The sequence below is a fragment of the Sminthopsis crassicaudata genome, chromosome 2 (genome assembly GCF_048593235.1).
Source record: "Sminthopsis crassicaudata isolate SCR6 chromosome 2, ASM4859323v1, whole genome shotgun sequence".
Taxonomy (NCBI): domain Eukaryota; kingdom Metazoa; phylum Chordata; class Mammalia; order Dasyuromorphia; family Dasyuridae; genus Sminthopsis; species Sminthopsis crassicaudata.
In genome coordinates, this window is record NC_133618.1 from 406,842,422 (window position 1) to 406,859,734 (window position 17,313).

Here is a 17,313-nt window from a genome sequence, read left to right on the forward strand (position 1 = left end):
GTCAATGCTGCCCTCTGGCCACCTGGATCAGTGCCAAAATTAAAGAGAAAAATAAGAAGTGTGGAATCTAGTGAAAGATGAGATTTCTGTAGACTGAAGTGTTCTGAAAAGCTTCATAGAACAGGTAGGGTTTGAATTGGGTCTTGAAAGAGGAATAGAATTTTGATTGAGAGGAAGGCATTTTAAGAGGAGAAAGGAAAGGAGGAAAAGGCAAGGAATTATCATAAATAGAATCTGCTCTGAATGTTTCCTCTAGAATCTTGGATGAGAAAAAGGAAATCAGTTGTGCATATCATGAATAGCTTACTAAATGAATATTACTTCACTGGGGGAGAAGATTGGCAATAAGCAATGAACCCCAAAGGACAAGTTATAGAATTTAAGAATATTAGAGCTGGGAGACCTAAGAAATTATCTAGTCCATTTATAGGTTAGAAAATTAAGGATCAGAGATGTTGTCGCTTTCTCTTTTCAATGCTTTATTGATCTTTCTGGTTTTTAATGTCACTGCTATTTCCCAATTTAGCACTCTCATCCAACAGAACCAACACATCAAAAAAGAAAAAAGCCACACCGAAAGCCTATTCTCTACTTAGAGAAGTCATATATGCTTAATCAGTTATCTAAAACAAAAATTAAACATTATAATAACTAGATATCATGATAATAATAATTCTGTCTCTTAGGATTGTTTTCATGTACATTTTTGTTGTCATTGTGTGTACTGTTCTCCTGGTTTTGATTTCTTCACTCTTCCTTAGTTTATATAGAGCTTCCCATATTTCTCTCAAATCCTCATATTCATTGTTTCTTGATGAAGTAACTTTCCCAAGATTTTATAGGCTGGAATACAGCTGGAATTCAAACATAGTCCCCAAACTCCACTCTTTCCACTACAATATTTTTATTGTACAATAATGTTCTTTCTCTGGTGGCAAGGGATGATTCCTTCCCAAGGTTCTTATTTTACAAAGTGTTTCATCTAAGTCTTTGAAAATCAGCAGTTGTACCAAGAAACAGCCTCACTAAGACTGCAGAGTCAGAAATCACAAGGAAATGATACTGTGTTTTAGTTCCTTCGAGACCCAGACATTAGTCTACAGAAGAAAATCTATTAGGAGCTTTTAGGGTCCAGCTTTTTAAGAGGATGTTGACTAGAAAAACATGAGAGTGGGAGGAGAGCAATTAGAATTTGGCACTTATATTGGAAGTTTGTTAATCTCTTTTGTGTTTGTGTAGAGCTGGAGAATAAGGATAACTCTTCTTTCTCCCTAATTTTAAATCATCTACAAAAGTCCCAGACTAATGGACTCCAAACAAATATTTTTTGCAAGGTAATATAAGGTGTCTGACCCATCCAGTATGTCATAAATATATGTGCAAACAACGCCCAGATCTTCCTAGAGGATGATAAATTACATCTTTTAAGAAATCCACATTTCTCATCTGTTTCCACACCTTCAATAGCATGTGATAGAAGGAAGTAAGAAACTAGTCCAGTGTCCAATTGTAGCAAAAACAATTTAAGAGCCATGGATAGCAGTCTTCAAACATATGATGTTATTTATATAATGTTGCAGAAAGAGCTCCAGATTTTACAATATTATGATAGTTCTGCTTGACCTAGAAAACAGAACTAAAACTAAGTGTAGAACTATAGAGATAGTGGTCTTTGACTTCTGTGGCAGAGGAAACTCCTACATGATGAAACCCCTTCTACTGGTGCATGTTCAATATTTTTTCTTCAACTTAAAGTCTTACAAAGTTGCCTAAGTACAATCATCAAAAAGCATCAAGATGATCCATTGGATAGAGTACTGAGCTTAGAATCAGGAAGACTCATCTTCAGGAGTTCAAATCTAATCTCAGACACTTACTAGCTGTAGCTCCCCGATCCTATTTACCTCGGTTTCTCATTTGTAAAATGAGCTGGAGAAGGAAGTAGCAAACCACTGTAGTATCTTTGCCAAGGAAAGCCTCAAATAGGAGTGCAAAGAATCAGGTAAAACTGACAACACAACCTAGAGGCCACACTGGCCCACAATATTCCTGAGTTTGGTAGAAACAGATTAAAACATAGTTGGAAACTTAATGCAGTAAATAAAAAATACTGTAGAATAGATATTATACAAATATGCAATATTTGTATATATACTATACTATACTACATACAAATATACCATATATAAATACTATAAAACACAGGTAAAATGACATTTAAAAATTAAGTCCATTTGTGACTTGCAGTGGTCTTTATGTACAGATTAGTGATCTTTATTACTTGAATTTGACACTTCTGGGCACCAGCACGAGGATAATAAGTGACTTTGTCACTGCCAATGTATCTCCCAAGAAGGATTGGGATCGTGTTCTTCCTGCCTCCTAGGATAGCTGTCCATCCACTATTCCATATTATCTCTCTTCTGAAAGTTTTGGAGGAGAAATTTCAGCTCAACTTAAAAGCTTCCTCCCAACTAGACCCATGTTAAAAAATGGAAATTTGCTGTTTCTTCATAAGGGAGTAAATTCTTTATCTCTGAAAACGTTCAAATACAGTAAGTATCATTTAAAGAGGAACTATTCTAATTGCTCTCTGCTATAGAAGAGATTCCTGTTTTGGCTGTTGGATGAGACAAACTCCAAAGACACTTCCAGCTCTGATGTTCTGTGATTCTATAGGTGGTTGGACAAGAAACTCAAGATTCTACCCAACTCAGATACTATGTTCTATCAAAGAATGTTCCAATGGAATAGGATTCTGAATTGGACGAAGATAATCTAAAAATAATAAGAATCACTGTGCTTTTGTGAAAGGAACAAAAAAAGTCCAGAATCTTCTTGTTAAGAGGTTTAGATTTGCATTCACTTTAAATTTACCCAATCTCACTCAGTAATTCTTAACCTTGCAATGGGAAGGAATTGATAAAAGACTTGTCAGAGTTGGAAGGGACTTTACAACACAGAAGGCTAGAGATAGAATATTAGCACTAGAAGGGACTTTAAAATAACACAGCTGACTATCATGTTGAGGAAGTATCAGATAAATTAATATCTTATCAATATCTAATAATAATCATATAATAACATTTATATAGCACTTTGGAATTGCTAGGCATGGTGCTAAATGCTTTTAAAAATTATTATTATTGTTATTATTGGTGAGGCAATTGAGGTTAAGTGATTACCCAGGGTCACATAGCTAGTATCAAGTGTCTGAAGCTAGATTTGAACTCAGGTTCTCCTGACTTCAGGGCCCATGCTCTCTTCACTGTGCCATCTAGCTGCCCCATTAAATTCTTTACAATTATTTTCTCATTTGATCTTCACAACAATTCTGGGAGGTAAATGCTATTGTCCCCATTTTACAGATGAGCAAACAAAGAAAAGCAGAGGTTGTGACTTAGTCAGCTAAGTGTGGCCAAATTTCAAGCTAGATGTTCTGATTTCAGGCGCAGAGCTCTATCCACTGCACTGTCTGCCTAAGTTGATTGTAAGGATTCAGAAATCCAGATATATTTATAATTTATCATGATGTAGAGGAGATACCTAAAGGATTGCATCCCTAATGGTGAAATTGCAAATACCGTAGCACATGATAAGGAGTTTTGTAGGATACAACAACCAGTCATTAAATGAGCATTTCTTAAGTGCCTACTACATGACAAGGATTGTGCTACATATTGAAAATGCAAAGCTAAAGATTCCAAGGATCTTAAATTCTAATCTCAGAAATAGCATGAACATACAGAAGTGTCAACCTAATATACAAAATGAACACAAAATAGCTTGGCAAGAGATGGCACTTCATGGAGAAGCTGGCACTTGAGCCATGTCTCTAAAAGAAACATGAGATGTCCAGAAGCAGAGGTGAAGAGCGAGTACCTTCAGGGTAAGGAGGACAGCCAGTTTGAAGGTATAAACAAGGTAGAAAGGGATGAAGTGTGTGTACGTGTATAAGAGAGACAGAGACATAACAAACACATGTAGGGCAGTACAGAGTATTGATGTATAAGACCAGGAAATTAGGAAGAAATCAAATGATAAACAGATTGAAATTTCAGGCAGAAATGAATATTCATCTTTGATCATAGATATATTTTTTAAAAAATAATAAAAGCCTGGAGTTTATTTAGCTCAGGCAGTGACTGAGGTTAAAGAAAACCACTTTGGCAGCTTTGTGTAGGATGGATTGGAGAAGGGAGAAGTTTGAAGCTGGGAGTCCAATTAGGAAATAATTTAGGCAAACAGTGATAAGGGTCTTAACTGGGGTGGTGGCTGTTTGAGTAGAAAAGAGGTTATCTATTCAAGAGATGTTGTAGAGATAGAATCAACAAGATTTGGCAATTAATTAGTCATGTGTTATGAGAGATAGATGAGGCAGCTAGGGCAATGTGGATAAAGTCCTGAAGACAAGAAAATTCATCTTTCTGAGTTCAAATCTGGAGTCAGACACTTAGCTGTGTAATTCTGGGCAAGTCACTTCACCCTGTTTGCATCAGTGTTCTCATCTATAAAATGACCTGGAGAAGGAAATGGCAAGCCACTCCAGTATCTTTGCCAAGAAAACTCTTACCTCCAAAAGAGTTGGACACCAGTGAAATGAATAAATGAGAAAATAGTGGGAGTTGAGAATGCTGATGTTAGGAACCTAGAGGCCTAGAAGGATGTAGTGGTATAATAATTTAGGAAATTCAAAACAAGGGGTGGATCTGGGGGGGAAGATAAGTTCTTATTTGATCGTGTAGAATTTTGAGATCCCTAGATGATTGTGTGATTAGCTCTTTATTATAATAGTCTTTTTGGTATTAAACACTAATCTTCTTAGAAAATTGCTTTTCACTTACTTATTTATGGGGGAAAAAAAAATCTCCTGAATTGCTTACTTTTCACTCCACAAGTCACTTCACCTTCTACTTTACTGAGGAAATTCAAAGTCTTGTGCCTTGAGCTCTCTCTCTTCTCCCTCTAATAATACCATAAATCCTAACCTCTTCTCCCCCACTCCAGTAATTCTCCACTTAGCTGCCAAAATAAGCTTTCAAAATGGCCCCTACCTTTCTATCCCCCCATCTCCCCCTGCCCCCCACATACATATAACTCACAAACTTAATTCCAAAGGCTTTAATTATCTTTAGGATCAACTATAAACTCTTGTTGTTTATATTTTTAAACCCTTCTTCCAGCCTCTCTAGTCTTATGCTTTTATGCCTCTCAATGTACTTAGCCTTCTTGTTATTCCTCTAAAATGACACTCCATCTTTGATTCTTGCCTTTTCTTGGTTGTCTCTCATGCCTGGTTTCCCTTCCTCTTCATAGCTACCTTTTCTCAGGTTTCCATCAAGTCTGAACTCAAATCCTACTTCCAAGAGGTTTTACTCAGTCTTCACTACTATTAATACCTTCCCTATGAGATTACTTCCCACCCAATTTGTATAGATCTTTATGTGCAGAATTATTTGTATCTTGTCTGCCTTATTAGAATGTAAGCTTCTTAAGGCAAAGACTATTTTTTGCATTTCTTTGTATACAGAGTACCAGGAAAAATAAATGCTTGATGACTGATGTGATTGAGTGATTGTACTGTTTTCTCCATGAAAAGGAAGACTTTTCTCCTTGCCAGGGCCAAGCTTTTGCCTTGTGCCTTTGATTCCATTGACTCACATCTCTTCTGAGAGCTTGTCTTTTCTATCATTCCCTTTGTTTCTCTCATTTTTAATTTCTCCTGAATTTATGTCTAGGTCTCTCCTGTACTTTTTTTTAAAAAATCACATTCACTCAGCTTTGCCATATTTTTAATCAATTATCCTGTATATCTTTTTTTCACAATCTCCTGGAAAAGATCATTTAGCTCAATGCCTTATTCTCTCACCTTCCTCTTCTCAACTAATCAATCCATCCATTAATAAGAATTTATTAAGTGCTTAATATGGATACAATATCCTCAAGGAACTTACATCTTATTGGAGGAGACTATAACTATGTATCTGTATCCAGATACACATAGAGTAGATGGAAGGCAATCTTAAAGGGGAAGATACTTGGAGGAACAGGGAAAGAACTCCTAAAAAAGATGAGATTTGAGCTGAGTTTTGGGGGGAAAAACTAGCAATCAACAACAATTAGCAAGCATTTATAAAGCATCTACTATGTGTGGGGCACTATTCTACTCATTGAGGATACATACATATGTAGAGAATAAAACAACCCCTGATCTCCAGTAATTTATTTTCAAAGAGATAAAACTGAGGGAGAGTATTCTAGGTATGGTGGACAGTTGGTGAAATGGTAGAAATGGGAAAAAGAATGCCACAACTGGAGGGAATTAAGGCTATTTTGGCTAGATTGTAATATGTATAAAGGGCAAGAATGTGGAATAAGGCTGGAAAGGTAGGTTTAAATGCCAAAGAACTTTATTGAGAAATGGGGGTGGAGTGGTCAGTGTCATGGGTGAATATGGAATCTGCCATGGTCAAACCCATGGTAGGCAAATCACTTTGGCAGCTAAATAGAAAATGTAGATACTTGAGAAAGAGCAACCAATTAAAAAGACTATTGCAACATTCCAGGAAAGAGATGATAAGACTACATAAGGTAAATACTACTATATAAGGTAAATACTATGTAAAATAGAATAAGATTTGGCAACAAATTGTTGAGTAAGAATGAGGAGTCAAAAAAATGAAGTTAAAGTTGCAAATCTGAGCAATAGGGAGCATAGTAGTACCCACAAAAGTAATAGAAAGTCTAGGAAAGGGGAGGGAGAACAGGAAAGAGAAGAATTCTGTTTTGGAGTTTTTGAGGTCCAGATACTTAGGATACAATACCATTGGAAATGTCCAAGTAGTTAATGGCCCAAGGCTCTACCCCAGGTCTTTTTTTCCTATTTCTTGTCTATTACCATAAATTCGATTATCATCTCTGTAAGATACTCTTAAATCTATTTAAATTAAACCCGTATCACTTGTAAACTGGCATCAATTGGCTGGCGTCATCATCTGTCTTCTGGATACTTCTACCTGGATAGCTCTTCAGTATCTAAAAATTAACATGTTCCCAGTAGAACTAATAATTTTCCTGATAAGCCAACTCCTCTGCTTTCTCCGTTTTCTGTGCAAGCCCCTCCCCTGCTTTTAGACATCAAGATTCTCTCTCTTAAATCCACTTGTCAGTTCTGCCTTACAACATCTCTCCCCTTATTTTACGCATAGTATCACTGTTCTTGTTCAGGTCCATATCATCTTTTACCTGGAATTTTGCAATAACTTCCTAATTATTTTTTCTGCTTCTAGCCTCTTTTTCTGATTAATATTGCACATAATTGCCACATTAACATTTCTAAAACCAGGTAGGACTATACCACTTCCTTGCTCAAAATCTTTAATGTCTTCCTATTGTTTTGAGTATAAAATACTAACTCTTTAGTCTAGCATTTAAAGTCCTTTATAGTCTGGTTTCCACCCACCTTTTTAGATATATTTTATTCTCTTTCATATGCCAATCATTTTAGTCTAACTTAAGGCTCTATCTTCTATCTCTGAAGTCTTTTCTGACATCTCCTACCACCCCTGTTGCTAATCTTTTCTTTCTCCTAAAATGATCTTCTGTTTTCTTATTTGCAAACAGATTGCATGTTTCTAGTAGAATGTAAAGGAACAGCTAGATGGTTCATTAAATAGAGCACTTGGCCTAGAGTTAGGAAATCTTGAATTTAAAACTGGCCTCAAACACTAGGATAAGTTAGTTCATCCTGTTTGCCTCAGTTTCCTTATCTGTAAAATGAGCTGGAAAATAAAATGGCAAAAAACTCCACTAACTTTGCAAAAAACAAAACAAAACAAAACAGAAAGGATCCTGACAATTCAGATGTGACAGAAAAGAGACTAAATAATGAAGAAGAATGTAAAAATTTCATTTTGTCTTTGTATTCCTAGTACCTAATACCATGAAGATAACAAATGTAAGTTGGACTCTATTGGTTTCTTTAGTATGCCATTAGAACACCCTCATTACAACTTATTATCTGGGAGAGCTTATGCTGAGAATGAATGAATATGGAACAAAATAATGGTATTTGACCTTCCTTTGTGCTTCCTAGCATGAATGTTGACAGACTAGCTAAAGTGTTGAGAGATGAGCCACAGAAAGGGTAAATTCTAATAAAGAAAATGGAGGGAAAGGGGAGGAAGGGAGATTCTCAAGCACGGAGTTCCAGTTGAGGAGGCAAAATCTTGGTGGAATGCCACAGGAAAGGAAAGTATGGCTCCTCTATAGGGCACTGGGATTGGAAACACTAAGGATGGGGAGGGAATGTGACCTGATAAAAATAGTGTGGTATCGTGAGGGGGAAGAACTGGATTCTAGCCCTAATTCTGTTACTAACTTGCTATGTGATCCCAGGGGGGTCATTTCTCTTCTCTTGGCCTCAATTTAAAGTAGATGATCCCAAATCTTCTTTCCTACAGTTTAAAGTAGGATATCTTGAAAGAAAAAAACAAAACACCTTTGTATATTTTGAAATTTTATAAAAGATCAGTCCTGCATGTTCTAACATACTCCTGTCCTTGTCTGACTTGTTTAGATAGTTGGTCTAGGAGAATGTACAGTATAAAATATCTCTACTAGTTAACACATCCAGAAATCTGACTTCTCAGATAATTCCCTTTTCCTTGACTGGACCAAAGCCAAGATGTATTGTCCCAAAAGCCATTGGTCAGATCTGCATTCTTCAATTCACTGCTTAGAATGTAAGCTTCTTATGAACAGGGGTTGTTTCATTCATTCCTTGCTTCTTGCTTATGGTTGGTTAGAGCAAGAGTTCTTGACATGAGGTGTGTGAAATATTTGGATTTGGGGGTTGGGTTTTGTTTTTTGTTTTTGTTTTGCATTTTTAGAATTATAAAATGCATTCTAAAAGTCTTAGTACATTTTTAAGCTACTGAAGATTTTTGGGACTCTATCTCAACAAAACTGATTCTGTATATTTTATTTCATGCATGTAAAATCATTATTCTGAAGGCTATCCATAGGCTTCATCAGACTGTCAAAGAGGTCCATGTGGTCTTGCTGCCAAGGTATGAGTGTCTTGGTTTAGAGAACAGTCTTTGTGTTGCAGGAAAAAATCTTGATAAAAATATAATAAGGGCAACAGCTGAACATCACAGCAGTCTTGCAGTCAGATTTCTCAAAGGGGTTATCAGCATATGCTCACCCATGTGGAACACCAGGGACATTAGTTTTCTTAGAGTAAAATGATTGACTTTCTCTCTCCCTCTCTCTTCCTTTTTTCCTCCTCCCAACAAGTCTCAGGAGGAAGTCTGTGATTTGCTCCATGCTGCTCCATTCCAGAACATTTTGCCTCGGGTCTACATTAAAGGTAAGAAAATCCTGAGGGATATAATTGGTTGAGCTAAGGGACTAGTCTAGCTGATTCCAATAAATAATTTCCAAAGAGATTTGCCTTTCTTGGCAGTTTTCCTTAAAGAGACTTATTCAAGAGTTAGTGATTCCCAGCAAAGAATGGAGGGGGAAAAGCAGAGAGAATCTTATCATTCAGACCACTAAAATAAGCTCAGGATTTTCATGCCATTTACACACAAGTGGAACTCATTGATTAATAATTAGAGTTAAATAAAATCTGACTTCCAAGTCATTTACAAATGTCTCTCCAGACATTACACCAGACACTATCTCTCTTTTTTTCCCCCACTGTTTGCCTACACAGAAGGGGAACGCTTAGAAGTCCGGATGAAGCGACTGGAAGCAAAGTATGCCCCTCTTCATCTTGTCCCTCTCATAGAGAGGCTGGGAACTCCTCAGGTAAGAGCTCAAGTGGAGGAAAAACTTCCCTCAACATCTCTAGAGATATCCCCAGCCATTCCAACAGTTTTAGGATTTAAGGAGATTTCACATACACACACACAAAAAAAATCATCGAGATCAATAATATGCAAAGGCACAAGTCACTCACACCAGGAAAGACATATGACCTAATTCAAGACACTCAAGGTGTCAGGACATTAAGAAATAAATGCAAGGAAAATGGGATTCAGGGAAGAGGAAACCATGAAGTATGAGTCCCTAGAAGGGGAGGTGGTCAGGCGATAGCAGGAGGAGAAAGAGGCTCCTAAACTATGTTGGTGATAGTGAACATAATAGGATAGTATAAATACAAGAGCCATTACAGAGAACATTTGCGCTCGTTTTATTCCTTCTTGGATTTGAAGGGAAAATTACAAATACAAATACTCACCATTTAGAGTCTTCTCCAGGAATTGATATAGGCCTGTCTGTGGTTATGTTCATGCATCCCCTGAATTCCTCTGCTCTCAAAAGAAAGCTCCCTGAGATCAGAAGCTAGCCAAGTCCAAATGACTAGGGATGGGTTAGTACAAGTGTGTGACTTAACCAGGACTTTGAATTCTCTGTCTCTTCAATTTGGGCTTTTCCTAATTGAGTTATCTCACCAGCAAGAAAGAAAGGGATAAGAAAATGGAGCTGAAATTTTAGTTCAGGGGGAAAATAGAAACAAATATTTAAAGACTGCTTCTCTACAAAATGTATTTAGAAGAATATGTCTCAGTTGCCAATCTCTTAACAGTAATAATGACAACAATAACTGATGTTTACATAGCATTTTAAGTTTTGCAAGGCACTACATACATTACTTCATTTCACCCTCACAGAAATCGATGAGGTAGATGTTATTATTATATCCATTTTACAGATGAAGAAATGGAGGCTTAGAAAAGTGCCACTGGCAAGCCACATAGCTAGCAATTGTATGAGGAAAGATATAAACCCAGGCATTCCCACTGCCAAGTCCAGTGATCCAATGGCTACACAGCACTGCCTAGAAGACCCCAGGGTCCCCGTTATAATGTCTACAGCTATGCATTTTGAGTGAGAAAATACATCAGAGAGATTGAGGCAGCTAAGTCACCTAGAAGATAGAGGGCAAGACTTGAACTCAGGAAGATCTGAGTTCAAATTTAGCCTCAGACATCAGTTATATGACTCTGGGCAATTTACTTACATATTTCTCTATATCTCTCTATACTCTATATCTTAGCTTCCTCATGTGTAAAATGAAAGGATTAGGTTTGATGAACTCTTAAAGTCCCTTTCAACTCTACCCTGACAACCTTATGATTATTCTTTGGAATATGGCATCCATACCTTACATAGCTTACAATCCTTCAGATGCAGACATTCTTACTCCAGGACAGTCAGAAATACCAGACAGTATTTCATGCATACAAACACCCCAATCCCCAGGGGAGAGGCAGTTCAATTTAATTTTTAAAATCTTTATTAAGTACCCAAGATGTCATGGGTGCATGAAGGCACTGGAGAAGTTCAAAGATTGATGAGACATAGGACTAACTTTCTAGATTCTGATAGATGCAAGCAGGAAATTACAGATAACCCTGGGGCATTCTCAGAGGCTGGGATCTGTGAAGTCCATCCAGCCCATCAGCTTGCAGAACTCTGCTTTTCTCTGAATCCTCCCTTTGCTCACTGCTACACATTTGCATCTAGTATACAAGCTCTCTTCTTTCCATCCAGCTCCCCTAAACAGCCTGGCTAACTGCTGGTTAATGCCATTACCTGTAGCTTTCTCATCTGTAAAATAAGTTGGAGAAGGAATTGGCAAACTACTCCAGTATCTTTGCCAAGAAAACGACAAATGGGATGATGGAGAATCAGACACAATTGAAACAGACAGAATCACAACAATGTTTTATGAAGTTGAAAAAACAGGTTGGAGCCCCAAAGTCTAAGCATAGTTTTAATTGAATAGCTTAAAATTGTACTAAGCTAAAGGCTTTAAATTACATTAAGACTTCAGGGACACCCTGTTTAATGTAAAGTGTGTTGCAAACTCTAAAGCACTCTGAGTGCCTATTATTATTGTTATTTGAGCAGGAAGGGGCTGGCACAACAGTTCAGATACCATGTTAATGAACTCATTTTCAACCTAGTTCCCCACTGAGTAGGATCAGATAATCCGAGAAGATTTCCTTTTAGGGAGTAATTCCTAAAGCCAGCAGTATGCAAAATTGTCTTGTGTTAGCACTCTCCCACAAGAATCTGGTCTCCAGTTCTTAATGCTTAGGCATCTGTTTGCATTTAGAAAATTATGAATCACTTCATGGTACTGTTTAACAAATTGTCCTTGGGCTTGTTAGAATTCCCTGGTCAAACACTCAATATTTATCCAGTTAAATTCCCTTAGATTTCATCCAAGTTGGAAAGGAGTTAGCACTTTTGTAAACCTTCTCCCTTCAAGAAATGATCCAAAACTTAGACATCCAAACAACTACAGGAAAGCTAACAAAACAGTTTGGAAGCCAGTAAGAGTTCATCGGAGGACTCAGAAATAGCCAGGCTAGTGTCTAAGGAAATTGTGCTATACTAAAGCTCTTAAGAGGTCCCAGAATTTGTTTTCTTGAGTGGCTCTTTTCCAAAAACACTGGACCCAGGGTATGCAGGAGGCACTGAATGTGTCAAGAGCAACACAACTCCTGCCCCAGAGTTTAACATAGACCAGAAGTCCTCTCTTTTTTTGTTGAGAATTGGACTACATCTCAGAGACCAAGGAAAGTCAGGTTTCCATTGTTATGTAGTGTAGTAAGAAAAGTGTTTAAATAGAAGTCACTTCATCTTTAGCTTGCTGTGTGAACACAGCTGTTCTGTTTAACCATCTCACTCAGTAGAATGTGAATTATTTGAGATTAGGGACTATTTTTCCCTTACCCCTTTTATCCCCAGCCCCTAATCCTGTATCTGGTACATACAGCACCTCCCCCTACCAATGTAGGATGACAATACTATAGCTTTCCTATCTGCCTGGCCTGAGGAAGCTGATCATTGATAGTAGTTTTCTCTTGCTAGTAAATAAGTCTGTTTAAGAGATAAAGATCAAGAGGTTGCTTAGAAAGCACAGAATTAGAGCCAAGGGATATCTCTTTTGTATAAGGGATAGTAGCACCAATGGGGTAATTAATCTCAACTCTGGGAATATTTCTGTCTAAAAAGCCAGAACTGGTCATCTAGAATTAGGACATCTTTTCCCCAAGAAAGAGCTGGAGAAATATCAATGTCTAACACTCCCTTCCCATGACTCCTGCAGACCTCTCTGTTATTTGCATTGTTATAATGCAATGTCTTAGCATTCCCTGGCTCCATTACAACAGGCTTTTCTGATAGCCTCAACTTTATAAATTATTGTTCATTTATTACATTTGAAGAGGACTATTTCTGGGAATGCTGTGAAATCCTTAATTTTATTAGGATACCACTTTTAAATGTCTAGCGTCATAAGGATATAGTAGAATGAGACATTGTCAAGAATGCTTTCATCCAGATAGTCTCAAGAAGTGGCATTTTATAATCTGGTCCCTAAATTTTTGGTTGTCTGATGTTTGAGGACAGAAAGAATGTCACAGAGCAGCCCCAGTTGAAATACCCATTTCATGTCAGTGGAATTGCTGTAGTGTTGTTTGATTACTAAACCTAGAACAAAAGATAAAAAGCAGGAGGGGCAAAGGGATGATAGCAAGATGGCCAGGTTGGATGATTGGATGGGATGTGAGGATAGTCTGATGGGTTGGGATCAGCTAAAATTTGCTATCACTCACCAGTAAAAACAGCTAAGCCCAGGGCAAGGGTTCTAAACTTAAATGAATTAATTCCCCCAGGGATTGGGGATCCAGAGGTACTATTTCAGGAAGAAAATAGTAGGAGAGAAGCAAGACAGATGGCAAGATAGCTAGGGTGGGTTTACTCTCCAATATTGTGCTGATTTTTGTAAGGTGGATTGTCTATTTTGCACCAAAGTCGTCCTCTTAGAGCCATGGCAGCAGAGCATATCCTGCCAAACTGGAAAGGCGTCAATCAACTAGCATTTATCAGTGCGCACCATGTGCCAAGAACCTGGAATACAGACACAAGGAGTCCTGTCTTTAGGAAGCTTAGATTCTGTGGGGAAACAACACATATACATAAATAGGCATATAATATATACAAAATATATTGAGGGAAGGTTGTAGAGAATTTCTGGTAGGGTCTAATGACAGATTATGTGGCCTCTAGAAAGCTGACCTACTGAGTGCTGTAATTTCTGAAGACTGATGGGACTCTTGATATGAAAGGATACCACAATTTCCACAAAAATAAAAGCATGAAATGTTATATGAAATAATGGACCCCAACCTAGCCCTCAGTCATTGGAAATAGACTCTAGGTTCTGCTGGTTTGAGGGGGAGGGGAAAAGGGATAAAATCTCAAAGGAGAAGGGGAAGAGAAAAAGAGAACAACTCACAAGCTTTCACAAACACTTTCCTTTCCAGCAAATTGCAATTGCCCGGGAGGGAGATCTTCTGACTAAGGAGCGACTGTGTTGTGGACTGTCCATGTTTGAGGTCATCTTGACACGCATCCGGAGCTACCTCCAGGATCCCATCTGGCGAGGTCCTCCCCCTACCAATGGTGTCATGCATGTGGATGAGTGTGTGGAGTTTCACCGGCTCTGGAGTGCCATGCAGTTTGTGTACTGTATCCCAGTGGGGACCAATGAATTTACAGCGGAGTAAGTGACTGGGAAAGTGGGGGGCAGAAGCCACCCACCTCTGAAGTTTCCCTGCTAGTTCAGTGATTCACTCTCAGAGATAGCTATGGGAGGGGGGAGGGATAAAAGACAAGGGAAAATAAGAATCCTGGTTATAAGGAGCTTACAGATTATTGGAAAGATAAAAATATGCATATAGAAACTGAAGCAAGCTCTAAATGGTACAAATAAGGTGAAATAAGATCATGTATCATAAAGGTAATTATTGTTCAATATAAATAGCAAATTTAAAAAAAAGAGGAAAATCCATGTCACTAGAATAGGCTATTTAAGGAAGAAAGAACTTGGACTAAGTCTCAAACGCTGAATAAGATTTGGACAAGAGGAAAGGAGAAGGGAAGGCATTCCAGAGGATAGAAACTGGTAGAACAGAGGTATGGAAGTCAGAAGAAGCAGGAGGAAAGAGAGGAGACTGGCCCGGCAGGAGTAAAAGGTTTATATAGTGACAAGTATGTCAGTCGATCAGTCAGTCAGTCAGTCATCTAGCATTTATAGGTAAGGTGGGTTAAGCTGTATGGAACCATGTTTGAAAGAATCAGAAATATGGATTTGAGAAGTAATAAGTAGCTATTCTAGGTTTCTGAGTGGGATTTCCAGGTTTCTCAGTTGAACTTGAATTTCACTACTACATCAGACACTTACTAGCTGTATGACCTTGGGTAACCTCTGTTTGCCTCAGTTTCCTCATCTGTAAAATGGGGATAATAGAAGCACTCCCTCCCAAATTTGTGAGTCACCAAAAAAGATAATAATTGTAAAGCACTTAGCACAGATCTACCACATAGTAAGAGCTATGCAAATATTAGCTATCATTAAAATTATTATTATGAACATTGTTAATAATAATAATTTGTTGCCTTCTCATAGAATCATTGATATAGAACTGGAAAACACCTTAGAAATCTTTTGAGTCCAACCTCTTCATTTCACAGATGAGGAAACTAAGGCACAGACAAACCAAGTAACTTGCCACTAGAAAATATCTGAGACAAGATTTGAACTGGGACCTTTCTGACTCAAATACAAATGTACTATTTGTTACATCTGCATCTCACCCACAAATCCCATGGATAAGATAAGCTCATTCATACCCACATACACATTGGGAATATGAGGATAAAGGATGATGGAGAATGATTGAGCCCCTTCTATCTCTGGGACTAGGCTCCCAGTCATGATACTGGGACAGGGACTCAGGGGGCTCTAGTTCCCAAGCTCCCCTCTCATTCCAAGCCCCTGCTCTCTTGCTTCCTAGGCAGTGCTTTGGAGATGGCTTAAACTGGGCTGGCTGCTCAGTCATTGTCCTCCTGGGACAGCAGCGAAGATTTGATTTGTTTGACTTCTGTTACCATCTGCTGAAGGTGCAGAGGCAGGATGGGAAGGATGAAATCATAAAAAATGTGGTAAGTAGCACAGGGTCAGTGACAAGTGGGAAGTCTAAGGGAGAATGTAGAGACAAAGTACAATAGAGCAGAAAAGGCAAAAAATTAAATGAAAATGAAACAAAATAAAATAAAAGGAATTGGACTGTTCCAACAAATGCAGGGGGCTATAAAGATAATTGCAGAAGGAGTTGTTAGTGTGAAGCTATGAACCTGGAGCACCGCTGACAGGGCAGGAAAAGAATACAAGACCCTTCCCCAAAAAATCTCTTCTTTTTTTTTTTTGTATTTTGTGTGTATATATACATATATATTTATAGACATGTGTATGTAAACACACATACATATATCTTTTTTCCCTAATTCCATGTTGAAATTGAGTTCCAAATCCTATCTCTCCTTTTCTTTCCTCCTTCCCTCCATGTGAGACATTCAGCAATCAGATATTGGCTATCCATGTGCAATCAGTGAAACATTTCCATATAAGCCATTTTGTACCAGAAGACTCAAAATAAAGTGAAAATAGCATGCTTTAGTATTCAAACAATATCAGTTCTTGCTCCTGAGGCAGACTGTATGCTTCATCACTAGTCCTTTGGGATTTTGGATCACCGTTTTGCTGAGACTAGCTGGCTGAGTTTTACCAGTACTACATTATAGGGGTAGGAACCTGGATACTTCCCAGATATGTGACCCCTGGAAAATGATGTTTCTGTGCCTCTGGTGCCTTCCCTCACTTCTGTTCTTTTTCTGTCCTTCCCTGTGTTTCCCATTCACCGTCTTCCCACAGCCCCTGAAGAAGATGGCCGACAGAATCCGCAAATACCAGATCCTAAACAATGAAGTCTTTGCAATCTTGAACAAATACATGAAGTCAGTAGAGACGGACAGTACCACCGTGGAGCACGTACGCTGTTTCCAGCCACCCATCCACCAGTCCTTGGCTACCACTTGCTAAGTGTAGAGTTCCTATTGGGAGGTGGAGGGGAGGAAGCACCTCCGGACTGTGTCAGGGCTGGCTCAGGAAACTGGCGACCTGTGGGCTGGACATCAAACCAAACCAGATACCCCAAGCACACCTTGACCCAAGCCAAGAGCTGGGCCTGTGCATGCTCTTCCATGACATCTCCGTGGTTGGTTTCTTCCATAACTTAAAAAAAGAAAAAAAAAAACACACACACACACACACAAACAGCAATGCGTGCTTTTTCTTCCTCATTTTCTCCTGTGTTGGTACTGAGAATTCATTGTTTGACCCTTTGGCATCCCCCACAGTCTCCAGCTCTCCCCATCGCACGGTTA

General features: G+C 38.3%; 1 protein-coding gene across 3 annotated transcripts in view; it reads left to right on the top strand.

Annotated features, from left to right (window-relative positions):
* The window catches only part of CYFIP2 (cytoplasmic FMR1 interacting protein 2), a 136,041-nt gene extending 118,944 nt beyond the window's left edge, over positions 1–17,097 (top strand). For all 3 annotated transcript variants that reach the window (XM_074291921.1, XM_074291923.1, XM_074291922.1), the window contains exons 27-31: positions 9,301–9,373; positions 9,722–9,816; positions 14,352–14,590; positions 15,885–16,032; positions 16,802–17,097. In XM_074291921.1, the coding sequence (XP_074148022.1) occupies positions 9,301–9,373; positions 9,722–9,816; positions 14,352–14,590; positions 15,885–16,032; positions 16,802–16,969 (723 nt within the window). In that variant the 3' untranslated portion in view covers positions 16,970–17,097. The remainder of the gene's footprint in view (positions 1–9,300; positions 9,374–9,721; positions 9,817–14,351; positions 14,591–15,884; positions 16,033–16,801) is intronic.
* Positions 17,098–17,313: the final 216 nt, after the last annotated feature.